The 27,300-nt window shown below is 38.6% G+C and overlaps 1 protein-coding gene across 3 annotated transcripts in view; it reads left to right on the forward strand.

Moving 5' to 3' along the window:
• The window catches only part of FBN2 (fibrillin 2), a 177,441-nt gene that overhangs the window by 98,928 nt on the left and 51,213 nt on the right, over positions 1-27,300 (forward strand). For all 3 annotated transcript variants that reach the window (XM_080373133.1, XM_080373134.1, XM_080373135.1), the window contains exons 20-30: positions 3,718-3,837; positions 10,227-10,364; positions 11,602-11,652; positions 12,128-12,253; positions 15,157-15,384; positions 17,880-18,005; positions 20,304-20,432; positions 22,521-22,646; positions 23,363-23,488; positions 24,297-24,419; positions 24,546-24,671. In XM_080373133.1, coding sequence (XP_080229259.1) covers positions 3,718-3,837; positions 10,227-10,364; positions 11,602-11,652; positions 12,128-12,253; positions 15,157-15,384; positions 17,880-18,005; positions 20,304-20,432; positions 22,521-22,646; positions 23,363-23,488; positions 24,297-24,419; positions 24,546-24,671 — 1,419 coding nt within the window. The remainder of the gene's footprint in view (positions 1-3,717; positions 3,838-10,226; positions 10,365-11,601; positions 11,653-12,127; positions 12,254-15,156; positions 15,385-17,879; positions 18,006-20,303; positions 20,433-22,520; positions 22,647-23,362; positions 23,489-24,296; positions 24,420-24,545; positions 24,672-27,300) is intronic.

Below are 27,300 nucleotides of genomic sequence, written 5' to 3' on the forward strand. Positions count from 1 at the left end.
AGCTGTTTTGCCAAGCAACACATTTGATGCAAACTTGTCTGAGGATTTAGACTAGGTCATCTGACTTTGGCTTGAAATGGACAGGCAGTTCTCCCAGGCTAGAAAGTGGTCAGCTCTGACAGCGACTTTTCATCTTTCTGTTCTTCCTCATTTTTGCTAACCCGTGTGCTCAGTTTGAGTCTTTTTCTCTCCTTTCACTGTCTTTGGGTAGAGAATGAAGAACATAGCCCATGAAATCATGAGAGCTGCTTCATTCATAAGGTGTTCAACTTTAGCTGCTCTGGCCCCTCCATCTCCACTTCCTTATTCTTTTGGGGACACTGACTTCCAGGTGTGGCCCTCAACTGTGTTTTGTTAGGTTTGGGTTTCTTGTTAGCTCTGAAAACCCGAAATACAAGATGTGTTTTCCTGGAAGAAAAATTCTTGTAAACCTCACCTGCTAAATATCAGGGAGAATTAAAGATAGACATGATAACCTAATATTACATCTAATATTAGGTGTGTGAAGTATTTTGAGTTTCATGACCTTTTAAATATTCTGAATATGTTTGAAATGATGCTTTGGATAGTAGTAACTATCTGCTTATTACAGTGTTTTGTCTTGCACATTGGTTCTGTATGTGTGGACCTGTGTGTTGTTGGGCTGCCAGCTGTTAAAAACATGTGACATGAAAATCACCCGGTTTCAGCTATAAATATCTTCAGCAGACTTCAGGCGCTTGACCTATAACTTGCTTTACTGGCTGGCTAAGTCAGACTGGGTTTTAATTTTGCCTTTAAAAAATTCAGACACGATGTCTTGGTCATTTCCAGGATGATGTCGATTGGTGTATTTAGAAAAATGCAGACCTTGTGACTTTTTTTAAAAAAGCTGTTGCTCCTATATGCTGTTGCAGCTTGAAATGTCTTGAGTGGTTTTTGTGTCAGGATAGTGCCTTTGCTCTGAAGATGTGCTTGGACGTGGCCAAGTTGTCTCATTTTTTATGTGCTCAGTGGAGACTTATTTTCAGTGTCTGAAAGCCCCAAATACTCTGTGGCACAGATTATCCCTGGTCCCTCATGGGAACTTCTCTGAAGTTGTTTCTAAAACTAGCTAAAAGTAGTGAAGAGTGCTTGCAACTGACTGGACAGAGAACCATGTCTCCTAAAAGCAAAGGCATAAATGCAGAGACTGATCAGATATCCCTCTGACCCACAACAGATCAAGCATACAATATGAGTTTCCAAAAATACTCTGAATCCCCAACAGTTGTGGTTCAGGGACTTCTGACACCAGAAGCAGGATCTTTACCTTATACATGCCTTGATTACTGTATTTTCCATAAACTTTTCCAGACCGCCATTGATTAATGCAAGCTTTCAGCATCCTAGGGCAAGGATTTACAATTTCTCTGCCTGTCATGTAAAGAACCATTTCTTTCCTTGTTTTGCTACCAGCTAGCTTCATTGGCTGACCATTTGGTTTTGGGCTTTAGGAGATTGTGAATATTTGATGCCTTTGATAGAAAGAAACTATATGTAGCTTAAATTCAGCTAATTTGACCTGTCTTCTCAATTTTTCTCTTTTTTTTTTAAAGCTAGCCAAACTGCTGAAGGTATGATGGCAGATAGAAAGGAAGAAAAAGTGTGTCTTTTTCCAAGAGCATTTCTATATGGAGAATTATTTGACATATAGTGCATATTTAAGATTCTTTGTCTCAGTATGATCTGTTTCTAATTGTGGGAACCGGGTATTTGGTTTCTCTGCAAAAGCTGCAGAGACTGCTCTCCACTACCAGGGACTGATGGCTGCGGAGAGAGCATGAGGCAAGGGAGGCAGGGAGCATACCTTGGATAATAAAACCTGAGGTAATTAAGTGTGAAATGTATTTACAGGCAGGAAAAGGGATGCAGAGCAGATAAATGTTGGTGAACCCTCCAGATTGCCAGCTTGGATACAGAAGAACTTAGAGCTTGCTCTTTCAGAACTCACTGGCTTTCTAGATCTACTCGGTTACCTCTGAACTGCACTTCCCAGAGCAGTCAGTCACTACATGAGCAGTGCCAGCCCCAGCCTGGCCCTACCTGCTGCTCTCCACAGTAAGCTGGCTCAGGACAGAACCTGAGACAACACGACCGACCGACTGTGTCTAAGCAGGCTGTTCACGGAGACATGTACAAGCTCTGCTTAATGACCTGGGGGGCTACCAGCTCATAGTAGGATGAGGCTTACCAGCTTGGGGGCTGCCAAGGCAGTTAGCCCAGTACAGCCTGCCATTGAAACTGTGCGCAGGTATTCATGTAACACACTGTCTTGACCCAGTAAGGCCTCCTAGGTTTTGTATCTCTGCATCTGTGTATGACGGATCTGTAAGCAGGGTAATCCACAAGTTGAAGAGCAGACTTCACACATTTAAGGCTCAGTCACTATCCAAAAAATTACTGGCATTCAAGGACAAGTCCTGTTTGTAGGTAATTCTATTTAGTAAAAGGATTGTTAAAACCAGCTTTTAAATTAAGTGCTTGCTTTTGGCATAAGAGGTCCCAGTTTCCCAAGTTTACTGTGATCTGAGCATTTTCCATCTCTTTTTGTTCCTTCTTTTTCAAATAACATATACATAATTCAAGGAGTATTCTAAACATGTATTCCTTTCTACAACCCCAGAAGATCATGAAAGAATACATTTCTAGTAAAATTAAGGCTTGATGCATCATAACATACAAAATAGCGAATGGTACTTTTTTCATGACTTCTAAAAGATAAGGGAGATATCTTACTTTATCTTGAAAATGATCTCTTGATGCTATTAATGTTTCCAGAGCTTAACTAGATGTTGCATTAGCTTATAATTAAATCAGGCTATTTTAGTTTATGGATAAGACATTATTCTTCAAGCGCTACTAGCAAACATGAGCAAGCACTAAACAGGTTTGTTTCTGGCCCAGCAAAGGAACTTTCTGGTTGGATTAGAATGTATGGCTTGATTCAGGACTCAAATAAAAAAATTAAATTGGTTGCATTCAGGAAGAAATGTTGGATATGCATCTGCAATTGTTCTTTGAAAGAAATTACTAGTATTGTTTTAATCTTAACACTGATTTAACTTTAAAAATAACAATCAGAAAATAATAGTGTCTGCAGGAGTCCTATTCTTACATGTGAGCAGGCTTAAAAAACAGAGGGGCAATAAATAGAAGTAGTTAGGGGCTAGACAGAAGTACCATTTGCAGTATTCTAGTTTCCACTCCTGTTTCTTGAATGCTTTCCAGAACTAGAGAATCACAGCCAGCATTGTAATATTTTGCTTCTGACAGGGTTTTCTTAATTCTTCTAAAGCCCTATGGAGCCATAAATGACAGAAACAATAAGGCCTTTGTTTGTCTATTGCATGTTGTGGCTGTGAATGCATTGCACTGTATAAAGAAAGAGTTTTGTTTTCTCACAGGACAGTAATAATTGTTGCTGGAAAAAATTATAGTCCAAGTTGTTGGAAATTAATATCTTTGTGAAAATGAGCCATTTAATTAACACTTTCAATATATGTGCTCCTATACACATGCACGTACATGCTGTCTGTCTGTCCCTGTATTTTCTGACTGTCACGCTGAGAGGAACAGGGTGGGACAAATACACCTGGCAATCTTGGCAAATCATGGTCCACAGTAGCATTTATACTGTATAATGCTTTTCAGAAGCACATTGTAATTCTAACAGTGTCTTTTGTTTCTGGATTATAGATGTAAATGAATGTGAAAGCAGCCCATGTGTCAATGGTGCCTGCAGAAACAATCTTGGATATTTCAGCTGTGAATGTTCACCTGGCAGCAAGTTGGACTCTACAGGACTGATATGTATTGGTGGGTATTTCCTCCTATTATTTTACCTTTTTCTTACTAACTTGAAAAATATTGATTACATAGATTAATTAAGCAAAAAAAAACCCCACCAAACCATATTTGGGTAGTTCCCCCGTGATAGCAGGTGATACATCTAGTTCTGTAGGTAAGACCAAACAAACACATACTAATTTGCTTCTGTGGGATCAGGAGCAAACTGAAAGAAACCTAATTTATGAGGATGTCCAGACTACGGTGAAAGTGGTGAAATGCATGTACTGATTGATATGAGAGAGTGGGGTTGTCTTATTGTAATAAGAATTATTTTGTCCTTTGCGAGAATGAGGATATGAGTAAAGTTATAGGTGATTAGTTTGGTAGTTGAGAAACTAAAGCAGAAATGCCCACTCAGTTCTTTGGCCAGTTTCAAATCTGAGACAAGAAAGCAAGTAAAACTGGAGGAACATCTGCTCAAATAGTGGTAAGAAAGCACGTGGCTTCTAGGGCTCAGGACATTCTTCATAAACTGTGAAGACTGACTTTCCTAAGTCATTAACGTAAGGAAATGTTAATGTTTTTTACATTATAGTACAATCTTACAGTTTACCTGGTTTGTAGGAGGCTGGTAAAAGTGAGTAAGACAGACACGAGTTTGTCAGGATCCCTGGAGCAGATGCATAGATACACACACACACATATATATGTGTATATATATATAAATATATAGATATGTATAAAAATAAATAATGTTAGCATCCTTTGAGGATTCTGTTGCATTGAAAAAAAGCAGAGCACTGCACAGATTTTATTGGTCCTAGCTGCAACAGTTGTCTGCAAGATGTCATTGGCATTATCTTGGTAAGTCATTGATTAATGTATTTTTTTTCTTGCCTTTCCAAGTAAAGTCTAGTCTAAGGATTGGAGACATCTGTACTTCTCGGGTGACCACAAGCTGCCGTTGTTTCATCTTACTTGTCTAACATAATTGAATTCATTGTAAGAGATGTAAGATAAATTGGATTGGAGTGTCATTAATAACTGGATGATGCTAATTTTAAATGTTCCCTTTATTTTAAAATGGATTTTTCTTGTGTTCTTGATTCAACTTTCTTGCCTTGCCAAGATTTTCTAAAGATAGGAAACTGAATGCAGAGACTCAAGTTTCCATATAATGATGGAGTATGTCTATGCCCTAATAAGTTTTTCTAAGTGAATGTTACTTTTGTGCCTAAGCCTTCTCTTAAATTTTCTTGTAGCATCACTGGACAGTAAGGTTTAGTATTGTTTTTGTTCTTTTTTACATGGTGCTGATTTATTGATATGACCACACTAACCAATGGGGTTTTGTACTGCTTATTTTTAATCTTGTGTTTTCATATCCAAAAGTGCTACAAATTCACTAAGGGCCTAATTATAGCAAAGTTCTGGCTTTACTTTGCAAACGGTTTCTATTGGAATGTTTACAGTATGAGGTCTCATTTGGCCTGAATATTAATGATACGTAACATAAAATTTAAACAACAAAAACACCTGATTAGTTTTCTGTACTACAGGTGACACTATGTTAGGAAAGAAGGGTCAGAAGTACAGTTAATGTGAGACATACAGACCTATACTGTTAGAACCCGGTTGGATGTTTTCCTTCCCTGGCAAATTTCTATTAGAATTGGTAGTGATGAGAGGAAGGCAGACTGGATTACTGAAAGGTGAGTAAGGGGTTGGAAGAAGTTACAAGTAGTTTACTGTGTGAAAAACTTGCAAATACCCTTGTCAAATATGTGCCATTTTCAATTTGTATAGTAGAGCAAGTCGGTTTTTTTCTGTTACCACTGCAGTTAAAGACTTGTATATTAAATGTATTTACCCTGATTTTTTAAGTGGATTGCTCCTGTAAAGCATTCCTCTAGCATCAGATAGGAAAAGCATATGCTGAAACATAAATGTGTAGCTAAAATAGTATTGTGGTTTGGGAATGTGTTGTATTCTTCATAAGAATCATCAAAGTAAGGTAATGTCAGACTCTGACACCTCTCTAGATTTTTTGGGGGGGGTTCTTTCAAGTTTGCTCTCATGTCAGAACCAGAATCAGTCCTACATTATAAGACAAAGTTTTTCTTTCTTTCATGATGATGATAGAAGTTACTGAACTTAAATATGGCACAAAAATTTCAAGTAAAAGCACATGACAACAATATTAGAATAAGAAAGGGTTAACATAACATCTCCGTTAATTTTATTTTAAAAAATTATTGCTCCAATATGTTTGTTTCTACTTGGTCTTACCGCTGATTTTCACTGTCTTGTGGACTCTGGTCATGTATGGAACATTATACTGATCTTACATGGAGAAGCTATATGGCTGGTACGTGTTCTTTACTCAGTTTGTGGAGACTTCAGTCTCAATTCCTCCGGTTCCTTTTCTTGCACTGCCCAGGTGGCTTGATCCATTTGTATCTGTATTACCTCTAGAAATCGAGCATAGATGAGAGCCATTTGTCTCTTTCTGTGAGCTTTCCTAAGTAGAAAAAAAATTATGTGCTCAAATTACAGACAGAATTCAATTCACAGTATTTGTGCTCAAATTTAAGCTCAAAACTCCAGAAAATGAGGGTTGTTAGTTCTGCAGTTACAATAAAACCATTCTGAAAACGTGTTGACATATTTTGCATTTATTTTGCTTGCACACTGACAGTGCTTGCAACATTGAGGCTGAACTCTTAGATGAAAAAAGTGGCATTGTTTTTGAAATACATCTGTTGATGGTAGAAGTGTTGCACTAATATTTTGGGAATTGCTTATACAGTAAAGATACTGCCATTCATATTTTTTGAAATATGTATTTAATACATTGTTCCTCTGCATGTCTTGACTAAAACTTGACTAGTCTGCTTATGTGGAATTCATACAGTGCACAATAAGTAGGCTGCCATCTGCCTGTAGTATGCCTATATTCTTCTCCAAGTCAGAATCAAAGAGATGCAAGCAACAGAAAGAATGCTTTGATGCTGGATAATAACTTTTTCACCAAAGCAAACATCACAGTGACTGCCCATTTTAGATTTCATCTGGACAATGGAGATTATGTAAAATAAAGGAAATTAACTGATAGCCTGAAAAAAAGATAAGACAAGCAGATTTTGGCAGGATAATGTAGATGCAGCTGGTGTGAGGAAAGTCACCTGCTGATTTGTATAACTTAATTTTTGAGACATTAGTTTGCTTTTTCCATCATGTAAAGTTGGCTTCTAAAGAGAAATAATATTGCGCTCAAGAAACTTCTAGTGAATAAAGCAATGGAAGCACTTACGTTTTGATAACGTAATGCAGAGATATCAATACATGAACAGCAAGCTGGATATGGCATAAAAGAGTAGCTAAAGAACCTATTCCCTTTGCCTAAGCTGGTCCCTGAATTTGGACCATGGAACAACCAGGAACATGCTCATCCCATGACTGGCTAAAGACCTGACCCACTAATGACTGTCCAGGTTTCATCTTTGGTCTTGTTATGTTAACCCAAGTCTTGACTAGCTAAAGACTGATCAAGGTGTGGAAGAGGTGCATTTTCCACTCTTCTATACCCCTTGTTCAATTGTTCACTTTAAGTGTGGTGCTCTGCCCCACACATTTGTGACCAATCTATATAATTAACATAATCTGTTTTACATTTAATGAAGTACGTTGCCCAGTTTTTAGGGATGATTCCAGTCTTGGGCCAATTTTTTTTTTTTTCCCTGTTACTTTACAGAGGAGGATTGGGCTTTCTGTGGTCTAAATAATTTTACAACATGGCAGTTTTGTAAAAAAGTTGACGTTGTTTGAAGAAAGTAAGTTGAAGTGATTCTATCTTAAGCGTATTGCTCCTAAACATGAGATACTGGTAATACTGATCAAAAACACCAATAGTAGGTAGTCTGGCTTTTTGTACATATAATATACATAAATCTTAAAGCCAAATCCTATTCCTCTTTCATTAGTCATCTCATTAAATTAATCTGGGCCACTTGCTTAGCTTTGAGCTCAGAGTATAGACATGCATTTAAACTCCACTCAGTTTGACTTCCCAATCTGGGTTAGATCTTTACAGGCTGCTTTTGCTATCTAATCACAAAGATGGTTGTCTCCTTCAAAAATTTTATACCGTTTGAGTGTAACATTGTAAAGACACTGAGCAAAGGTACTGTAGGTACAACTTCTAAAGAACATGACTGATTAAGGATCTAACATTTTAAAAAATGCCTTGGTCACTGAAAGCAGATTTTAAGACTTGAACATTTGGGTACCTAAAAGAATTTCAGAGGAGTTCAGGCAGCAGAAACAATGCTTGTGGCTGTGCTCAGTGGCTGCCTAGCCTGGGCAGCCGTCAGGAGGGGTGGCCTGACATGGCTGGACACTTACTGGAATGGGTTTGCCCTGAGCTGTTCAGAGTTCCTAGCCCGGCAATCCAGTTTGTGATTCAGGGCTGGCTGTGCTGTGGCTGAGCCCCAGGGCTGGCTAATGCACCAGCAGAACCAGACCCCTAAAAGAATATAGCACAGCCCTATCCCACACATTTTTACCTTTTTTTTTCCTTCCTGCAACCCTGAAGGTTCACCAAGGGAGACAGAGGCAAGAGCACTGAGCTGGAGGGTACTGAGGGAACCGAGGGTGCTGGCAGAGGAGCTGGCCAAGCCACTCTCCATCATTTATCCACAGTCCTGGCTAGCTGGAGAGGTCCCAGAAGACTGGAGGGTAGCCAGTGTGATGCCCATCTACAAGAAGGGCAGGAAGGAGGATCTGGTGAGCTACAGGCCTGTCAGTCTGACCCCAGTGCTGGGGAAGGTTATGGAGCAGATCATCCTGAGTCTCATCACATGGCAGTGCAGGACAATGGGGTGATCAGGCCCAGCCAACATGGGCTTATGAAGGGCAGGTCCTGCTTGATTAACCTGATCGCCTTCTACAAGAAGATGACCCACCTAGTGCATGAGGGAGAGGCTGTGGATGTTGGCTACCTGGGCCTTAGTAAAGCCTTTGACACGGTCTCCCACAGCATTCTCCTGGAGAAACTGGCTGCTTATGGCTTGGAAGGTTGTACTCTGTGCTGGGTTAAAAGCTGGCTGGGTGACCAAGCCTGAGGAGTGATAGTGAATGGGGTTACACTCAGCTGGCAGTTGGTCACAAGTGGTGTTCCCCAGGGCTCAGTACTGGGGCCAGTCCTGTTTAATATCTTTATGAACGATGTGGACAAGGGGATTGAGTACGTGCTCAGTAGGTCTGCAGATGACACAAAGGTGGGTGGGAGTGCTGATCTGCTTGAGGGTAGGAAGGCTCTGCAGAGTGACCTGCACGCTGGATTGATGGGCTGAGGCCAGTGGTATGAGGTTTAACAAGTGCTGGGTCCCCAACAACCCCAGGCAGTGCTACAGGCTCGGGGAACAGTGGCTGGAAAGCTGCCTGGTGGGAAAGGACCTGGGGGTGCTGGCTGACAGCCGGCTGAACGTGAGCCAGCAGTGTGTCCAGATGGCCAAGAAGGCCAACAGCATCCTGGCTTGTACCAGAAACAGTGTGGCCAGCAGGACTGGGGAAGTGACTGTTGCCCTGTACTCAGCACTGGTGAAGCTGCACCTCAAATCCCGTGTTCAGTTTTGGGTCCTTTACATCAAGAGGAATATAGAATGCTGGAGCATGTCCAGAGAAGGGCAGCAACGCTGTTGAAGGGTCCGGAGAGCAAATCTTAGGTGGAGTGGCTGTGGAAACTGGGGTAGTTTAGTCTGGAGAAGAGGAGACTCGGGGGGAGATTGTAGGCAGGTTGTGGTAGGTCTCTTCTCCCAGATCACAAGCGATAGGACAAGAGGAAACAGCCTCAAGTTGTACCAGGGGAGGTTTAGATTGAGTATTAGGAAAAACAGCTTCCCCAAAAGGGTGGTCAAGCATTGGAACAGGCTGCCCAGGGAAGAGGTGGAATCACTGTCCCTGGAGGTATTTAAAAAACATGTAGATGTGGGTGCTTAGGGGCATGGTTTAGTGATGGACTTGGCAGTGTTAGGTTAACGGTTGGACTTGATCTCAAAGGTCAGTTCCAACCTAAATGATTCTATGACCCAGAGATCACAACCTCTGCTTTTGTTGTAATGTGTATTTTAGACTGGTCAGTCACTAGATAAAGTAAATATCTGGAGGACCACTGCTAGCTGTCGGACCTGGACTATAAAATGCCACAAGCAGTGTGCTGTTGCTCACTTTTAGTGACAGTGCTATTCCTTTCCACCACTTCTGAGCTAAAACGTGTACAAAATGACTCTGATAGAAAGTTTTCTTCTAAAAGAGAGCCTGCACTCCCTTGGCATGCTTTCTACTTGTTGGCAAGAACATTGCATGCTGGCTGGTTTTGCTGTGACAGTTTCATGTTGTTTTCTATTCCACTGCAGATAGCCTGAAGGGGACTTGCTGGCTTAATGTCCAAGACAGTCGCTGTGAAGTCAACATCAATGGTGCTACACTGAAATCTGAGTGCTGTGCTACCTTAGGAGCAGCTTGGGGCAGCCCATGTGAGCGATGTGAATTGGGTATGCTGTCATATCCTGCATCTTTTGGGAGAAGAGAGGAAGTACCACGAGACAGATTCTCGTCATTTTCTATACAGAAAACAAACAAGCAGACAACACAGAAAACTATGAAATGAAGTTGTCTTATTTAGTATCACGTGTAATCACCAACATCAGAGATCATTCTAATAATGTTGAAAGCTACCAGGAAATAACGTGTATATAAATCTTTCAATAATTACATATTTCATCTCCACATGGATTGTGCATTGAGATAGGGAAGTAAGGACTGCAATAATAAAGTGAAATACCTGTAAAAGTCTGGAAGGCTTTTTATGTCGCAGGCTGTTAACACTTTTTCCAGCCATTTTTGAACTCATAGCTTGTGTATAGTTATTGATTGCAGAATAGTACTACTATTAGATTACAGGGCTGAAGTTAGATTACAAGTCTAGAAGTCAGAAGCAGGAATACTAACTGTGTGCTCTAGTTTGTGGAAAACATGCTGTGCCACATTCTCCCCATAAAGTTGCAGCTGAACCAGTGTCAGGACATTTTAGCCTTTCATTTTTAAGTGGAACGATAACTGTCGGCACATGTATCCCATCTAACAGATATGGTGCAAAAATCACCCAAAATGGCTCTTAACTGTGCAGTGAAGCATCAAAGATACTACTTTGGACTCCATTAAGCAGCATGGTCACATTAGACTGGTAAAACTAATAAAAAACCTGTTCAATCTAGAAAACTAGAGAGTTAATTAGCTCAAACTGGGTCCGTTTGGCTATTTAATTTGCTATTCTCTAACTAGTTAAATTTCGGCAAGCTTTCACGTCACGGCATCATGTTACATTTTCCATGCATATCCTAAACTAATGTCATTGCTCAGATCCTTTATTAAGCTGCAGTGGAAAAAAAAAAAACTTTTAGTGATAACTGGCATCTTCAGGCAGCTCTACAGGAAATTTATCTTTCAGCTGCATCTGAGTGCAGAGATTGATATGTTTAGATGCTAAACATTCTGTTCTCTATTAAGGAAAGCACATGAGAAAGTAATTGTCTAAGATTTAATTTCCTCAACTATTCATTTAATTAACATGTATGAGTCAGTACTTTTCTTGATTTGAGGCTAGAGCACTCACCACCTTACACAGTCAAATTATTAGAGAATTCCAAAGATACATTTATTTTTTAAACTATTTACTCCTATATTTCTGTCATTCTAAAGCAGTGATGTATCTTTCTGGCTTAATTCCAGACACAGCTTGCTCAAGAGGATTTGCAAGAGTGAAGGGTGTTACCTGTGAAGGTGAAGTTTCTTCTTACTCAAGATGTCACTTTTTTTCCTTTGAAAATGAAATTAAAGGGAATTTATTATGTTTTTGGTTTTATCAAGATAATAATATTGAGCTTAGATGAACACCTTCAAAAACAGTTGCTGACTGTTGGGAAGGTTTTTTGTTATGCTATTGGAGAACTGCAAAATGATACAAAAAGAATGGAACTGTTCCTTCAAAATACATTTAATCCCTTTAGTTTTTCCTTTCTTTCAGCCATGTGCATCATCTTGTCTTAGAGACAAGAATGTGGCATCTTAGTGCCCTATGACTTGAGGATCTTGCAAGAGTCCCTTGAGATTGGCCACATGCTTTTTCAGAACAGTGTTCACACCCTAACGCAGTATGGATGAAAGCCTCTCTCTTTCATGTAGCTTAAATTCTCAGTAAAGCTGTAGCTGTCTCCTTACAGTTAGTATGTCAGTCAACTCTCCATTTCCCCAACAGATGTAAATGAATGTGATGTTTTCCCGGGGGTTTGTCCCAACGGGCGGTGTGTTAACAGCAGAGGCTCATTCCACTGCGAGTGCCCTGAAGGACTGACACTGGATGGAACAGGACGAGTGTGTTTAGGTAAGAGTGCCCTCAACTATTCCAGCTTTTTGGCTCTGTCAACACTTGTCCAAAATTATTCACAAAGGCATGTGAAAGTACATTTCGTTTGTTTCTGAATTCAGTTTGTTAAGCATATGTTTTAGTTTATGCCTGCTTAGATACCAAGCACCTATGCCAGTTCAGGGAAGAGCTGTTGATTCCTTGGGGCAATGTGAATGCTTGTGCTAAGACTTGCTTTGCCCATAGTGCAATCAACAGGCTTTGCTGGAGTGCTGCCCTTGCTCTGGCTCCCGTTCATGAGCACAGATGTCTGGCTCACTGGGAGCTAGGTGTTGAGCAGTCAGCTGGTCAGCCAGCAGCTTGTAATGGAGTGTGTGCAGTGCTCTTCTGTATTGCTGTCTGGGCATTTCGTGAAACTCAGATGCTACCTTGTAGCATGAATATGCTGGTGCAAATTAGTCTCCCTGAGAGTGATCAAAACAAGTGTAGATAAAAATAAGACCTTATCTTTGTTGTACGGGTTGGTATCTTCTGCTGACAAAACATGATGTCCATGAAAAGACATTTATTTTTCTAGGAAAGACTTCAGATAGAAAACATACTGAGCCCCAGTGTAAGTGCAAGAAAACAGAAGTATCCTGTAGGAGGACTAATATCCATCTTTAGAAATCAATGGTCAGAGATGAAAAAAAGATGAAGTCAGGATACTGGGTGTTTAGAATAGTTTCTGGAATCCATATTAATTTTTCTTATGAGTTCTAAGGACTGTAAAAATACAATTACTGACAGCATTGATTTCTTTTAAGAAAACACTGCAGCAGAAGGAAAATATTGTCAGCCCTTGCTTCAGATTTTTGCACTCTAAACCTTTTTTTTTTTTTTTATTTCAACAGTATTTGCTTTCCTCAAGCAGATTGAAATTTAAGCAAACACTTTTGCTTTAATTGCATTATGCCTTACCAATAGCTGTTACAAACAGTTACCAGGCTATGGGGTTTTTAGATGAGTGTAATTCTAGAAATATTTTTTAAAATAAGCAGAATTTTGAAATTAAGCACATGTATATAATCAGTATCAAAGTCTCAGAAAAAAAAGGAACGATTCACAACTAAGTCTGCTGGGACACACATATCCATTATGATTATGTGTATCTTACGCAGTTTTGCATGTTACATTTTACTTGGTATTCCGCCATCCCCCAACCCCCACAAACAGTAAGTCTGTCACCACTCACTGGCATCTGTAGCCATCAACCCTGTATTACTTCTCAATGACAAATTTGATGTGGACAGGTGTGAATTTAAATGTGGTTGATAGATATAATGAAAAGTTGGAACAAAAAAGCCATTTTCAAGCAAGACACAGGATTCCTTTACTCTCAAAACCATGTTACCTTTTCTTATTTTAATGAGAAAACGACCTTTTCTATTACAAGATACTTGTCTTCTCCTATGCTATACAAGCACTTTGCACTATGTAATGTATTTCTGAAATACATTAAATGTATTTCTGAAAGCCACTACAGTTATTTTAGTGCACACAAATACTTTTTAGCAGTATGTTTGCTGAACTTCTGGAAATGAAAATAAATATTATCTTGATGTGGAATAGTTTACAGGAAACCATGAGTATTCTTTGAACAATTTCCATTTCTTATACTTGCTTCTAAACTGTTTAACTTCAGATGTGCATAGGGAAATTTATAAGTCTGCACAACTTTGGAGGGCTTGTATGGAAAACAGTTCATCAACTCATCTGGGTTATTTTTAGATTTTGCATCTTCTCCAAAGCTTTTTGTGCTAAGCATTTAAGAGTTCTGTTAAATTTGTTAAAGCCTAACTTCCAGTCCAGTATATCATGTGAAACATGATGTGTCCTTGTGACCTTCCTTACACAATGAAAATAACTCTATTTTCCTGGAGAACATTAAGCTACCAATAAATTTTTCTGTGGAGTATCATGGACATCTTATCTCATACTGCCATAGTTTTTACTGTCCATTTGCTATTATTGGTAGTATTTGCCAGATTTTTGGAATTTGGGAATAGAAATGCTCCTATGTTGTAGAAATTAGCATGAAGAGGCTTAAAATCCTAAATTTTATACAATTTTGTGTTTTAATTAATACTATTTTTTTAATTAAAAAATTAAACTTTTTTATTAGTGAAATGCAAATACGTGAAAAGTGTCAAATATACTGATGCTTTCAAATGTTTTTTTGTTGTTATTTTTTACTGTATGTGAGATAAAGCAAAGCTGATTTCTTCCATGTACAGACCAGTGTGTGGTACTTCTGCCAGCTGGCTACACAAGTACAGATTTTGCCTGCATACTTGGTTGATCTATATTTTGGATGACCTGTTTTTTTGCAAATGGGACCCTTGAGTATAATAATTATTTTTTTCTGGTAACCATATTGTTTTCTCCTGCTAACTGGTATTAAAGTAAGCCTAATGTTGGCTAGCAAGAATTTTTTTCTGTATTCCTTGTATTATTAAATTAATTTAATAATATAAACATAGGTGGGATATTTTATTTTTTTTTTGCCATGAATGCAGGTCAATTTGTAAATGAGAATAGTGGATGCAGTAAGGAAATGCATGTGTCTGTCCTATCAAATACACATAGAAACCTAAAAAGCAGCGTTATGTCAGAGTTGTCATGTATTTTGATATTGGAAGACAACAAAATAAATGCTTCTGCTTTTATGTGGTACAACAGAGATCCAGAAACTTAAGTATAATGCAATATTAGCAACTTCAAATGGTTAAGCATTGTGCACAAGTGTAGAGTCTTGAGGAGAAATCAGTCTTCCAGAAACTGAGCGTCACCCATACTCGTGCCTTAGAAATAGGTGCTTCTGAAAAACAGAAAACTTTAGCAGAGGGTAAAATGCCTATTTGTTTTTGTAAAATGAGCAGATATTCGCATGGAGCAATGCTACCTGAAATGGGATGAAGATGAGTGCATTCAGTCTGTGCCTGGCAAGTTCCGTATGGATGCCTGCTGCTGTGCTGTGGGTGCTGCCTGGGGCTCCGACTGCGAGGAGTGTCCCAAGCCTGGCACAAAGGAATATGAGGCTCTGTGCCCCAGAGGTCCTGGGTTTTCCAACAGGGGAGATATTCTAACTGGCAGGCCATTTTATAAAGGTAAGGGCTCATTCTTGGATTTAAAAGTTAATTATAGGTGCACCTGGGTGAATGTTCTAAAACAATGCCAGGATTTGTGTCTGTGTTTGTTACATGCTTGAGATGAGAGAAGTTACAAAGATGTTTTTCTGAAAGAGCTGACCTTCCAGGTGGGAAGATTTGTTTGCATGGTGCTCAAGATTGTTGTGGGGACCTAAAAGGAAAATGTGCAAAGTCTGAATTTGGTAAGGAGAAAAAAGAAATGGCTATGACAGGACTGAAGGAAAGGGAGCTCTAAATGGTGAGAATAACAGAAAAGGAGCACCTTTTTTAAAGGTAGTGCTTTGCAAAGAGTGAACTGAGAGTCAGGTGAATTTCCATAAGGTCAGGAAGTTAAGATGTAAAGTTAAAATATACTAAAATTTGACCAGGGTTCTCAGAAAGTGAGACTGAAGAAGAATGCATTCTTTCTATTGTTTGCAGAATTAATAAGTGATTAAAAGGGAAGGGTGTCTCTTGCATTAAAATTACGAGGGCAATGATAATGAGAAGTTGCAGTGATAAGGAAGTAAATAAAAGCCTTTTGTGCAATTTTTACTAGCTTCACCTCCTGTAGAGGAAAAAAAAACCCAAAGAAACCAAAACAAACCACCATCAACTAACTGAGGATGCTGGGAAATGTTAAGAAACCAGATCTAAAATATGTTAAGTGACTGGTATATCAGAAGAAAAACTAAATTTCTGTGTGCAGAAGCTGAGGTGATCCAGAAATATTTTATTATTTTAATTATTTTTAAATTACATATTCTGAAGCATTTGTCTTGAAATATATTGAGTAGCTTGAGAAAACTAATGGATTGGACCTCTGCTTCACCATAAACAAGTTCTGATTTTTAGGAATTACTATTCTCAGGCAAAGCTCTCAATGTTCGGTGATGATTTACCAAAAAAATAGGTATTTAATAATAATAATACAATTGTTTAATTTTATTTATATTTATTTAATTAGGAGTAATAAAATCTTAGTTATTTAGTAATAATATAACCTTGTCCACCCCAAGATTTTTGTAAGGTTTTGCTTCTTGTTTCTGCTTTTGTATTTGGACCACACTTTTCTTCCATTCACACTAATACATAGGAAATGGAAGTTTGTTTCATCAAAGATGAATCTTGGATAAGGACATTCATCCAGGAAATCATAGAGCATAAGAAAATCTCATTCAGGTTGGTAAATGCTAGGGGTAGGGGTGCATATGGAGAGACTGACACATGAAAAACCGTTATTGGTCCTGTGCAAGATTAACAGCCTGTGTTACGCTGCTTGCTGTCTAGCAAAACACATTAGAAGAGAGGAAACGTTTCATTAGATACTCAGCAAAAAGAGAATTACCCTTTTCTAAAATGAGCTCCAGACGTCACTCTGTCAATCTCAATTAAAACAAGCAAACAAACAAACAGGCAACCAGGTAATAGTTACAAACAGGCAACCAGGTAATAGTTACATCTTTTACAGGCTGGCTCAGGAATACCATAAATATTCATACTGTTAGAAAGCAAAACAGAGCACAATACACATATTGGCATCATGGACTAAAGAGTCTGAATTTGGGAAATTCCACTGAATTTGGTTGATTGCTGATTAACATAACTTATAATTACTGGTTTCGGTATGGAGAAGCAAAGAAAGCATAAACAATTCAACAGATAGGGAGACATCTTCTCTCCCCTGCCCCAGGCTCAGCTTCAGCACAGCACCTTTCCTCCACCATTCCTAGTGTCCAGCTTCCCTAGTTCATGGATGAGGCAGCTGGCAGCAATGGTTTCTCTGTCACCCCTTGTTGCTTAGTCTTTCATTGCTCCTTGCTTGTTACTAATTTCCTGTGCCCTGGCATGGGCTTCTCCATGGGACAGATTCCTTCAGAGATGTTCCTGCTCCAGCATGGGTTGTCCGCAGCCCACGTTCCATCAAGGTGCCCCAGCCCCAGTGCAGGTCACTCGTACTGTAGTCCCTGGATGGTGACCGTGCCCCAGCATGGATTACCCACAGGTCATGGTCCCTTAGGGATCTGTCTACACCAGCAGGAGTGTCTCAGCTCCAGCATGCATCCTCCATGGGCTGTTGTCCCTCAGGATGTTCCTGCCCCTGCTTGGGTCCACAGTCCCTCAGCCATGTCCCTGTTCTGGCATGGGTCTTCCACAGGCTGCAGGCCCTCAGGGGTGTCCCTGCCCTGACATAGATCTTCCAGGGGTGGCTGGCCCTCAAGGGTTCCTTCTTGAACATGGAGCTCTGACTTCCAAGAGTGCATCTCTAGTCATGTCTCCAACAACGTCCCCTCCTGCTTGCCTCCTCGATTTCATTTTTCCATTCTCCTAACCTGTGCAGGAAGCCATCTCTCCAGTCCCCTGCAACCCAAACCCTGCCTTTTATGCCCAATTACAACCGGTAAGGAGGAACAGGAAATTCATGTTAATTATATACTTATGCTTATGAATGCTCTTTTGTTTTTATTTCATAGATATCAATGAATGTAAAGTGTTCCCTGGTATGTGCATGAATGGTAAATGCAGAAACACAGTTGGAAGTTTCAAATGTAGGTGTAACAATGGGTTTACTTTAGATATGGAGGAAAGAAACTGTACAGGTAAGTCTTGCTTTTTCACCAATTTTTCCTAGAATCATGGAATAGTCCAGGTGGAAAGGGAGCTCAAAAGGTCATCTGCTCTAACCTTGTGGGAAAGGAAGCCTTGATAAGATTGTCTAGCACCCTGTCCATCTTGAAAGCGTCCAGTGATGGGGACTCTACCACGTCCCTGAGGCATTTTAAAGTAACTTGCACTTATTGCTTACCATGGCGATCTGGAAACTTACTGTCATTCATTTCCTCTAGTTTCTGAGCTTAATCTTTGGACAGAATGGCTTCTTCTTCTCTTTCAAAAAGTTATTATTTAATAAATGTAACACTCTTCTTGCACATGTACATTAGGATTTTTTTAAATTGGTGTTAAAGATGTTCAGATTATGTTCTATCAATACAACCTGAAACATCAATTGAAGACAAGTTCAATGTTTTAACAAACAGATTAGCTTATTTTACATTCCTTACTCTCTGGTCATTGCATTACCAAATGAACTTAGACACTACACTGCAAAGTAATTTTCAGTTAGATAGCCAAGCACACAAAGAAGCACCTCTGCAATTCTGACATCAGTGCAATGTTAACTTAAGAAGAAACCTGCACTTAGTTTAGACGTTTAATATTTTGTTATTTACTTCCTGGAAAAACTGAAACAGAAGATAAACTTAATAGTTTCCTGGTTATGGGAACCTGGATGCCTGCATTGTGGGTGGCTTTGTGCTGAAAATGAAGGAGGTTTTGTTATACCACAGAGGCGTCTATGAGTGAGTCTGAGTAATAGGAAGTGTGGGTGGTAAGGCACGTTAACTGAAGTTGGTCTGGATGTTAATGTTGCCCTAACTGGTAATTTCCTTGTTTTTATAGTGATTGCATTGATGAGAAATGCATTTAAAAAACTTTATTTCTAAACTAACAAGAATAGGTCAGAAAACTTCTCTCTGCAAAAGATTATTTTGGTTCTATTTTTTTATTGAAAGTTTGTTGCGATGAAAATGTTCCACTGAGCACCTGTAGAGCACTAAGTTTTATTAAGTGGAAGATTTTTTTTGTTCTAAATCAGCAACAAAATATTTTATAAAGCATGCCAGGGGCCAGTTACCCTGTAAGATCCAAGGCCCACTCTCCACACAACTGCGTGTGAGGATGGAACTATTACCACCCAGCAGAAAACTGGCCATAGGGGCTGACACAGAGGCAGAAGAGCCTCTTGCATGTGGTGAAAAAAGAACTGTTTTAAATCTTTAGTGGTTTCTATAGTTAAGCCTGTATTTAGCAAGTTTTCCTCAACCACTTACACAAATGAGTCTACGGCTCATCTCACCAACTTACTGCAAACGTGTTGATGCTTTTCTCTGATTCCTTGCTCCTTTGACTTCTTGGATGACAGAATCAATCCTATGCCCTATCCTGGACAAATGTCTTCATTGGTTCAAATATTCTGTTACTTTTATTGCCTGTAAAGACTTCATGATTTTTTAATATGTAAAAATTAACGATACAGTAGTGAATGAAGAAAGTAGATGATATAATGGAGAACATGAAACACTGAACCCTAGTTCACCCCAAAAACCACTGGATGGGCAGTAGAGTAGTGAAGAGAGAAGTCTGGAAAGATGTAAGGAGTTAGTAAATAATAGGCTATCCAGTTCTTCTTTCCAGCCTTCTCCTTCAACACTGACCTGTTTCACTGGATCATATTCATATTACAAATTCCTCTTTAGTTTCCTGCCTTACTACGAGCGTGTCTTACAAAGAGCTCTTCCTTCTTCTTTTACCTTCTACAAACCTGCTATAGATTTCAAAGTAAGTTTCATTCAAACTTAACTAATAAGATAACCAGTGAACTGTAAAACTAGCTTTCAATGGAGCTACTTTAATTCTTAATTGAAGGGGTACATGTAAGCTTATAATGCTTTACTGGATAAATGTCTTCATAATAAGCAATTTAATATTAATGGCCCTGTAGTCACAGAGTCAGTTGGTACCTCTGTAATAATAACAACTCAGAATTTGTTACAGTTAGTAATTTCCTTAGAAATCTAACTTTAAATTACACTTAGTGGAAGCCTACTTGTTACATAGTTTATAGTTGAGAGCTCTGAAGGCATTGCATCATAAATCTTTCGCACACTGTTTCACCTAATCAGATATTCCTTTAAATATTAATTTCTTTTTTCTCTGTTGATATGTATACTATATATTTTTTTCTGTAAATTTATAGTGACCAAGTGTTCACTTCAGTGAAAAGCCAGATAATCTTAAACTCTATTTGATTTTTCTACCTCTCCATTACTATAAAATAGACATTGATGAGTGCCGGATCTCCCCAGACTTATGTGGAAGTGGTACTTGCGTCAACACTCCTGGAAGCTTTGAGTGTGAGTGCTTTGATGGTTACGAAAGTGGATTTATGATGATGAAGAACTGTATGGGTAAGTGTTGCCAGGATGACCTGGAGTCTGTCCATTTACTGTATAAAGCCTGACTATATGCTCTACTATACTAGCTCTGCTCCACTGAAGACTTCATATGTGTAGTTATGGTGACTTCTTGCACAAATGAGACAGATATACAATTTATAGGACAGGTAACTGAACTATGCATATAGCTTTACTTGTTCATTTTCCTAATTATTTACACATTTCTGTATAGATATTTTCCAATGGCAGCAACTATTAATTCATGTAGTTTAAAAATGGGTAATGAGGTATCCAAACATTTGGTAAAGTTAGGAATGGAAGGCTGGAGTTTCAAAAGTAGTATGATTCACTTTTCTGTGATTTTTCTAGGATTCAAGAAGTTCTGAGACCATTTCCTGAAAAATCACGTCTCTTTAATCTGGCTAAGAATAGATATGGAGACATCAAAAGTTACTAGCCACCTTAAAAAATCTTGAGTTAGTATTGTGGAATACTTCATGAAATATATAATGAAAATTAAAAGTCGGAGATTTTTGTCTTGATGAGGCTGAATGGGTTCTTCTTCTTGCCCTTCTTGAAGATTGGTTTGACATTTCCTATCCTCCCACCCTGTAGGTCCTTCCCTGATTTCCATGATCTTTCAAAGTTGGTTAGGAATGGCTTTGAAACTACATTGGCCAGCTTCCTCTCAGCACTCATGGGTCTTTTTCATGGCCTTTGTCAGCAATTCCTTTCCCCCATTCCCACCCACCCACCCCTTTCTTTTTTTTCTGCTGCTGTTATACCCTTCACATCCCTTTCCAGGATCAACTCCTGGTGGCTTTGGCTTTTGTAACCCCCTCCCTGCAGCCAGTGCCTCTGTATTTCTCCTGCATCACCTGTCCCTGCTTTTGCCTATTTTATACTTCCTTTTTGTGTTTGAGTTTTGTCAGGAGCTTTTGTGCTTGTAATTGAACTCAAATAAGTGGTGCTATGCCTCTGTGTGCCAGGAGGCCTTGCAAGACTCCTGTCATCTTTACTCAATTTCCTGCAGGTTGTGATGATTTTAGACTCCCAAAGTCAGCAAAAATATCTTCTAAATCACAGGTGAACATAATAAGCCAAATTGTAGAAGCTGAATAGACTCCATGAGAGACAGAGTACAAATGCAGAGAATCAGTACTGTATGGTGGAGATACTTATCCATAAGCCAGAGCCAAGGAAGCAAAATGTCACATAAATAAGCAGAGAGTGTGGAGCTAAGAAGAGAAATGACTTCCTGAGGGCCTTTGCAGGAACTAAGAAAGGAAGGGCATAATGTTCATTTTGAAACTTCAGTGACTGTCCAAGCAAAAAGAGATGTTGGATTCTATCAGGCAATTTCTCCCCTCATTTGAAAAACTTTCACAACTGCATGGTATCTTGGCTAGATTCTCAGGCTAATGAAAGATAAAAGGAGTCTTCCTAGCTGAAGAGAAGTCTGTAGTTCCAAGGATAGGTAGCCATAATGGCTCCTTGGAGTCCAAAAGAGTGAGTACATCCTGCAGTCCTGAATATCTTTTGGCCATATTTCTTTTCATACACATCTACAGTATTAGCTGGTTTTATCAAGTCCGTGAGTCGAATACTGTCTGCCGTTGCAAGCTGTAGCAAGCATATTTCTCAGCCACACAACACACACAGGAGTCATCAAACCGAATAGCTATTTAGTTAAAAGTTTACACACACATCCCTGTTAATAGCATCCACAGACAACAATTTCAATGCCAATGCATACATAAATGCGTGTCTGGTTGCATTAAGAAGCACTTTTCTGAAAATGTTATCACATTAATGCATTGTTCTGAATGGCAACCATCCAAGCAGTTGCTGTCTTTTGTGTGCTGTGTCTGCTAGAATACTTAATTTTGAATGATGAATTTCTGGTTTTCTTAAGGGGAAAAATACCCATTTTTAGAGTTAATAATGTATAGTATGCGGAAGGGAGCAGCAATGCTTCGATGAAACAAGCCTTTTACTCCTGTCCTCCAGATTTTGTCACTTACAGATACTCAGAATTGCTTTTTTCTTTGTTGCTCCTTAGTAATGATTTTATGTTTATTTATTATGGTTTCTTCACAGATATTGATGAATGTGAGCGCAACCCTCTGCTGTGTAGAGGTGGCACATGTGTGAACACCGTGGGGAGTTTTCAGTGTGATTGTCCTTTGGGACATGACCTGTCACCATCACGTGAGGAATGCATAGGTGAGTTTCAACTCAGAATAGTAGTCTTCAGCTTTCTAAGAACAGTGGTCATCTGTGCTACAAAAAATTCTTATCTCTGGCAAGGGCGGGGTCTTAAGAATATCTTCTACAAGTTCATACTCCTCCTTTATATGAGTATCTTCAAATTAAAACCTTGTAACATATTCTCGTAAAATCTCTAGTGCCCTTTACACTGTTGACTTCAAAGATGAGTATTTTACCAGGCCTTTTATGGTTTATTTAGCAACTTAAAGGACTGTACCACTCATGGTGGCAACTTTAAAGTTAAAATACATGGAAGCACAAAGTGAACTTAATTCCTATAGTCACAAGAAAGTATTGTCCCTTACTGAAATGCAGCTCTTCTTTTTGCACATAATTTGCCAAAATGGTGAAAAAAATGCAAAACCCATAATGTATATTATCTCTTTGATTTCTGTGTTTGCTGCATAGTTGCTTCACAAGTTAGTTAAAACCAGCAGACTGTGCAGTTAACATTCACAGACCAGAAACAAAGAAGATAAACCTTTGGACAGTGGCTTAAACATACTGTTCAGGTCTCCATACCCTGAACCGGAATGTGCTAGGAATAAGAAATAAACCAAAAGAGCTTGGACGCCACCAGTTTAAAATATTGCCTTCACCCTCTTTCCCTGGCGTTTCATCAGTTAAGAGTCTGCTATTCTGAATAACAAGTATTAATGATTCTTTCCCAGATGTAAATGAGTGCTCGTTAAGTGACAATCTCTGCAGACATGGCAAGTGTGTGAACATGATTGGAACATACCAGTGTTCCTGTAACTCTGGGTACCAGGCCACACCTGACAGACAAGGCTGCATAGGCAAGTTACCTTCACCTATGTATTTGTGCTTCAGCATATATTGTTTTATCTCTCTTTTTATTTAATCTTATACTTCCCTTTTGAAACTGAGCAGGGCCATCTTCTCATCTGCTATTAGGCATGTCATGAACTATCATGGACCCTTCTTTTACCTTAGAAATATAAAGAAGAATTAAAAATATAGTTGCTGTACTGAACTCTGTGGAATACTTTGATAAAAACTATTCTTATTGCTACTTTAAAATCAGAGGTTTAAGCTAACAACCAGAAAATATTGCTTGATATCTTGATCAAGCGAAAACAGTCCCATGTATTCATAATTTCTCTTTTCACTTTTTCTCCTTATTGTATACATGTTTTAAACCCTTCACTATAGTAATACTGAATTATGTAGTTCTCATCACATTGGTAAGGAGAACAGAGGATTGCGACTTGCTTTATTTCTTGGGTTTGTTTATTTTGTGCAAAAATATTGATTTCTGCTACATTTCAAGCTTTAATGAAACCTAAGTTTCTGAGGGCTTTTCTTTATTTCCTTTCCACATATTGTGTTTTGCATTTTGCTTTACATCTCTAGTAATACATGTGAACAAAAGCAACAATTACAAGTAGCCACTTGCTCCCACAAATGCAAATGCAGTTGAAAGAGAAAAAAGTTGAACAAAATATAAATGAGAGACAGTAGAGTGAGAATAAAAATACAGAATCATATCAATTATAATATGTTTCATCTCCTAAGTAAAACGGCAAGAGAAGATGACTTTTCCTTATAAATGTAAACTTAGTACTAATAATTTTGCTTCTTCAGATATTGATGAATGTATCATAATGAATGGAGGCTGTGACACCCACTGCACTAACTCAGAAGGCAGCTATGAATGCAGCTGCAGTGACGGCTATGCTCTAATGCCAGATGTCAGGACATGTGCAGGTTGGTTTTAGTATCTTAAAAGTTCCTGCATTGTACCTTTCAGACAATATGAACATGGTGTTCTTTTAGCCAATCCATACCTGAGTGATAGAATTATTATCTGCCTCTTTTCCCCCCCCCCCCCAGATATTGATGAATGTGAAAACAATCAAGATATCTGTGATGGTGGGCAATGTACTAATATTCCAGGGGAATATCGCTGTCTCTGTTATGATGGATTTATGGCTTCTATGGACATGAAAACTTGTATTGGTAGGTAACTGTATGCACCAAATTCAATGTAAGTCTAAAAATTCTTCAGCTGATGTTTTAGGATGTTCTGCTGAATCCTTGAAAGTGGGTATTGAAAATAAATTACTAAAAAATGTAATCTGTAGATCTTTCTTCTTTATCACTGTACATGTCAGGAAAGGTAGAAAAAAATTTGAAAACTCCATAAAGATGAATCAAATCACATACTTCCAAAAATAAGAGTGATTTAATTGTAATATGATTCCTCTCAAGCACCTCTATAGAGAAGAGAGAATTTGAGTGACCCAGAATTTTCTTCTGTTTCTTATAAATGTTTTTGTTTATTCCCTCAACTACACGACGTTATCATAAGTGATTTATAAAGGAAATTAAAATGAAAGTATCTCCTCAAACTAACCTAATCTGTTTTATCTATCTTGGTGTTTATATGAAGTTCTTATCTTTTACATTTAATATAAAGTTCCATACATTTCATAGTTTAAGGTGGGGTTTATCTTCATCTTTTTATATTTTGTGGGCATCTGTAAAACAAACCTTCAATTTATATGTGTGCACACTCACATAGACAAGGAACTAGTTGTAAGTAATCCTGAGCAAAGCTGTCCTGAGTTGGTTTTGTCTCCTTTATTCCATAGTTAGAGTTGTATTGAAGATTTTCTTTTCACCATCACTTTGATGTTATTCCAGATTCTTGTTTTCACATACTCCATGTTTGCACAACCAACTTGAAAGTTTAGAACTGATCTTTTCAAATTTTTTTTCTTACTAGCCACATTAGTAGCTGTAAAATCAGAATACTTCTGTTCATTTTATACACACCGGCTCTTGAATGTTCTTCTCTAGGGAAACAGTATCTGATATTAAGGTTAGAAACGTACAGTGAGAAAGTGTGAATTTCTGCCATGTATGTAATTGCTTTCCTTACTAACAGCATTATCCACTTTTTCCAGAAGCCTCTGGGTTAACTGCAGTTCCTTACAGGAGCTAACACTACTTTCAAAAAAGTACCCAGGGTTTTTTTTCAGCAGAAGTATTTTCAATATGTTGTATTTGTTTGACAGTGTGTTAAATTAGATGATCTTGCTGTTTAACTGGTGTAAAATTGGAGCTATTTGAATAAAGTCAAAAAGTTGACATATGTTTAACTCATAATAAGATTATGTTTTATAACCAGATCTTTAACTATCAGCTGTGTAGCTTTCAGATGAGGTAAATTCTGGAATAATGTTAAAGGCTTGTATTATAGTTGACAGCCTATATTCAAGATTTAGCATGCAGTATAAGAGTTTAAAACACAGTTCGAGTACATTATTCTTTAACAGACGTTTTCTTACTAATGAAAAATTTTTATCATGTATGCAACGCTCAATGAAATTGGGAAAAACAAGGCAACATCAGTAGCAAACTTACCTCTTGCTTGAGACTTCAGTCTGCATCAAGGCAGCAAGTGCTGAGAAGTCACATTGTTGAGGTGTCTGGGGAAAGAATCTGGCACAAGAGCACATCTACAGTCCTGATGTCCTGTTTCGTCTTGTGACTTTTATATGATTGTGGGAAAACTTTTCTGGTTGTGGCTTATCACTTGTTCTTTCTGCAAGTGTCTTTCCCAGCTCCACCTGCAGCCTGACTTCTTGAATGTTAACTTTATGGCAGCTTTGTGCCTTTGTTTGTGCCAGAGATAGCTCTAACTTTTGGAAGTATTTCTTCTTGAAGGCTTCCTCTTAATGTCTCTGCTCTCTGCCCTCTCCCAAATTGGCTTTCAGCAACACCATTAGGACAATGGTTATTGACCTCTTCTTTCATTCCTACTTAGTCTCAGCTGTGGTAGGCATTTTGGTTTTTCTTCCTCTCTTGAAATGTCTTGAAGATTCTTTCAGCTTCTTTCATTTTGTTTCTTGTCAGCAAGGAATTCACCCCACCACACACACATACACACTTGAGATCATTAATAAATATTACTTCCTAGCTACCCATTTTCTAATGGCATAACAGAGTGATAGATGAAGGTCTATACTAAAAAGCTGCCAGTGATCCATAGGCATTCTCCAAAACCTACATGGAAGGCTGTGCCAGAGCTACTCATAGCCATGAGCTGCTGAGCAAAGGAGTTTGAAGTTTGCTTGTAGTGTTAAGAGTTCCCTGTTTGACGTGGATCATAGTTCAGGCTTTTCCAGTGAGATTTTGGGAGAAGCAGGTCAATTCTTATGTTCTGGGTGTTTCTCAGCAAGCAGAACCTAGAAAGTTAAGTCTGCAGCTCCTGCAACTGAGGAGTCTTAAAGCATGACAGCTTTCCTTTGCCTCATAGTGTGACAACTGAACATACCAGATAAATAAAGGTTGCTGTAATGAGAGTATTTAGAAGACTGACAGAATCAGCCCTGCATTAAAATGAAAACCTAAATTTTACTAAACTCATTTAATAACAACACATTTGCTAATCAGTTCTTATGCAATATTGATCGTTATCACTGCATATACAAAACTGTCATTTTTTAACAATTGCATTCTGGATTATATGCAAGTATACAATATCATAGAGCTGTTACGGGTTGTATGCATTGACTGGCTTCCAGCCCTTGGTGTTGCTTAGTCACAAAGGTCAAGGTGGTACTTGATTACTTGGGCACTT

This window comes from Falco punctatus (genome assembly GCF_963210335.1).
Source record: "Falco punctatus genome assembly, chromosome: Z".
NCBI classification, from domain to species: Eukaryota; Metazoa; Chordata; class Aves; order Falconiformes; family Falconidae; genus Falco; species Falco punctatus.